This window comes from Opisthorchis viverrini (assembly GCF_000715545.1).
Source record: "Opisthorchis viverrini unplaced genomic scaffold opera_v5_183, whole genome shotgun sequence".
NCBI lineage: Eukaryota > Metazoa > Platyhelminthes > Trematoda > Opisthorchiida > Opisthorchiidae > Opisthorchis > Opisthorchis viverrini.
The window spans coordinates 68,294-72,266 of NW_008751841.1; the positions used below are offsets into that span (position 1 = coordinate 68,294).

The window sequence follows — 3,973 nt, forward strand, 5'->3', positions numbered from 1 at the left end:
CTAGATCGGTGATCTCTGGAAGGAAATGGAAGCAAGTAGGGAAAGACATACCTGTATTTCTTTGCTAGACCAAAATCAACGAGAAAGACACGATTGCAGTGCGGCCCTATGCCCATGAGAAAGTTATCAGGTTTTATGTCCCGATGTATGAGACTCTTGTTGTGGATGTAATCTATACGCCAAAGCATTTGCTCCGCCAGAGTTAATACAGTCTTCATTGTGAAGCGCCTTCCGCAAAACGTAAAAAGGTCCTCAAGGCTTGGGCCTAGAAGATCCATAACCATCGCTCTGTAGCGATTATCGGGCCCGTCAGTACCAAACCAGTACACCCTGGGGATCCCAACTCCATTCTAGAGCATGTATTAATAACCTAACCGGGAAGTACCTGCAGAATTCTGTAAACTCGGCTTTCGTAAAACAACTGCGGGTGACGAGCAGTGCTTGGTTCAAGTTTTATCGCGACCTCCTCTCCTGTAGCAACATTATGACCCAGATATATATCGCCGAATGAACCACCACCAATTTTTCTGACCAGCTTCCATTTTCCAGCAATCATGAACTGATTCAAAGGGGATACGAATTCGCATTTCGTAAACTCCATTCTATGGACGAGCGGCGCCCAGCTGATCCCCTCACGGTGGTTGGATAAAACACAGTGGCTTTGTTTGTGCATGGGACACTTGGTATTCGGTAATTACTCCGAATATTCTCATGATGCGATAGATATGCAGCCAAATGGGAGCTTACCGCGATTGGTACGCTTGGCGTAAGAAGGATCACTGACTAAACCGACTCTGAAGGTCATAGCGCGCATTTCAATAGTTAGGACTGTAGCCCGGTGAAGTCGGCCAAGCCTTAGACGCAACCCCAAAATTTCTCTGAAACCTTTGTTCGAAACAAGAAATCTACAACATAACGTTTTAGTGTTTGATGGATATATCATGGCCCTTAAAATCTCCACACGTGGTCGCGGTATTATTAGGAGTTGTTTAAATGAACTCGGAGTCACATGTGGGCGCGGAATTCGTGTTTTAATGTTGTAACGCAGATGAACCTCGACATTACCTGCTTGCACGTCTATCATATGACTTTAAGTGTGTGTCTCTCTCCCTCTCTCTACCTATTGCAGGTAACACAGACGAGCCACCTCGGGCCCCGGACCCTGCTTGTACAACCCTCTGATTGACCTTGACCATCTTTGTACCCCTGACTTCCGCTTTCGGCCCCGAATGAAAACAGGTGTTGTTGCTACACTCCGGTCTTTTTTTCTGTGTCACCCGACCTGTGTGAATGTGGGCTGTGTGTGCCGTGTGGATTCAGTAATGCCATTCTCTATATCTGGACATTTCAGAACCGACGTGTGCCGTCGCAACAGCCTCTCGAACCTCGAATACCGCTGACTTCCTGACATCCCACGCTACATTGATGACTGAGGTAGGGTAAGCCAATTTCCGGGTTCATTTTCGATCTTCCTTTCAAATATAACGGCACACAAACGACGAGACCGTCAAAGAATCGGTCGGCATTTCAAAACTGATTATGTCCCGTTTCCAGTTACCTCTGCAGGAACCTGAGACGTTTCAAATAGGTGACGACTTTACGCTCTTATCGGTTCGCATGAAGGCATTTCTTCCACTGGTACATCCGCAGTATCACAGTTATTATGTCGTGTCCCATCTAGATGACCCTGCCGTCCGCCGTGTATTTTATTCAAGCGTTTCGCTGTCTGCACAACCGGACATCCTCTGGACTAACTTGTCTCGCCTGCTCGTCGAACGATCGCCGAGTCATGTCCCTCACTGTCGCCCAACATGAATCCCCCTTCCAACAACTCAATGCTTTACTCTCATCATCCGGTCAGCAATTTTTCTCCCACCACTTTCACACCTGATGTTCTATGTCCGGACTTGAGTGCGATAACCACAACAAAACCGCTGGCGCGAGTTGACCGCACATTCGGTGCCTTACAAGCGGTTTATTCAAGTCCCGATAATGAAGTTCATAATAATGAGAAGCCGCCAAGGGAGACGGAAGGAAACACAATAGCTCAGACTTTATCCGACAACTTGAAGCAAGTGCATGAAGAGACTTCCAACAACACAACACAAGTTCTTTTTTGTCATGTTGGTGATGTGGACGAGCGAAACCCAGCACCTTACACTGAAGACGATGATAACAATCAAGCTGTAGACAGCAAGCCACAACAAGCAGAGTGGCGGTGAGCGCGAACTCCAGTGCGCAGATGAATGTGGACAACCCATATACCATGACCCCGGACACAGTGTTCAACGATGCGGAAGTTTCTGCAGTCATCTCACCAGCTGATCACACAAAAATATACTGTCCATCAAACAGATACAGTTTCAGTCACTTCGCCGAACTGGACTCCAGTGAAAACGAAGACTTCCGTTGCCACTGAAAACACTCCTGGAGACCGGCAACCTATGGCTGAACAAACCCGCCTTAAAATTCCCGACACAAGAGGCAACGTGAGTGACTTGTCGCACTGACTGCTACTAAGCAAAAGACCTCAATGCACGCAAGAAGCGGGGGAATAACTGCCCTCAATCAAAAAGATTTTAGTCACATGCTGACCTAGCGCCAGCGGCTTCTGACTGCCTTTGACTACCCTTGGGCAACGATTCATCCCACACCAGAAAGCCAGAAAGCGCTTGCGTCATTCAAGAACTTAGTCAAGCACATAAGGACTTGCGTTGTCAATTTTACGTTCATCTAAATATCACTCTTCCGCATTGCCCTGGCCCACTCTTTAACTTTCGTCTCTCCTTCACCTGTCCGCCAAACAGTGGCAATAAGTACACGCGTTGCAAGCACTTTTCGAGGCTCGGGAAGGGTCACCGTAACGCAACTGAAACTGGACTGCACCAGCTTACACGTGTTCATCCCATAATATATTGTATGTACACCTTCCTTTCTCTCTATTACAGGCACACATGCCCGAACTGCATTGGCTATTCCGTTTTCCTGTCGTTTTACCTCTGGTTACGTTTTGGTTCCAATGCACGCGTGTTGCCGCCACGCACAGTCTTCTCTTCTTTGAGTTTTTTAGTTGTGAATAAAATTGGGTAACAGCAACCATCACTGGATAACCTTTTTATATCTCCTTGTTTTTATTTCTCTGCGTGCATAGCCGTACTCTTATTTAACTGAGTTTTGGGCGCGGTTGCTTCAGTCGGTTTTTATTCGCTAAATAAATTTGGGTTCTGGGATTTTCGAGGTGGAATTACCAGCTTTTCGCTGTATCCGTCATCAGTACCGTATAAGTTTCCCTGCATCTATTAGCGTTATATAATCCGCGGGTTTGATCCTATTATGAGGACAAAAGTGCCTTGGACTGACAGTCGCCTGCTGATCATTTACGGTAGTGTTTGTTTCCATTAAAAGTGACATGCGCGTCCGTCTATTTGCTTCCGTCAGTGGCCACAAGTATTTGAATTTTTCATTCACGCATGTTGGGATGTTTTACGGCACCACCAAAATCCACGCAGGCTTGGCACTCCGTCGTGTCAACATAGATCTTGCTCGTCAAATGTCAGCAGTTGCAACTCATCTACCACGGTTTAAGCAAACATTACACACTTCTATTCTGTCACCATTCTCTACCTGGAACCACCCAACCCTCACAGGAATTTAAAAGCTAGTGAAGAAGTTGATCATTTTCTCCGATGTGCGATTTTCAAAACTTATCTCCGATGCTAGATGCCAAGAAACGCGGATTCTAATCCATATTCCCTCAACAAACACCTAACCTCAGTTGCAAACAAGCTAGAAACCTGTTCACCACACTGACCATACTTTGCGTAACTGTGCCGCTGAATGAACTGACTGTGATTCTGCAATAGGATTGCTGAAAAAACTTCACGTTCGTTTGAAAACATCGCGTGGCACGCGAACTCTAAGCTGCCACAACCAAGTATTCGGTCAAGATATCGATCATGTCTTCCTTAAACTG

The 3,973-nt window shown here is 46.4% G+C and overlaps 1 protein-coding gene across 1 annotated transcript in view; it reads right to left on the bottom strand.

Moving 5' to 3' along the window:
* Positions 1 to 814, bottom strand: part of T265_07754 (hypothetical protein) — a gene marked incomplete at both ends in the record, with an annotated part of 20,722 nt that extends 19,908 nt beyond the window's left edge. The window contains 3 exons of the mRNA XM_009173359.1: positions 52 to 350; positions 386 to 471; positions 748 to 814. Coding sequence (XP_009171623.1) covers positions 52 to 350; positions 386 to 471; positions 748 to 814 — 452 coding nt within the window. The remainder of the gene's footprint in view (positions 1 to 51; positions 351 to 385; positions 472 to 747) is intronic.
* Positions 815 to 3,973: the final 3,159 nt, after the last annotated feature.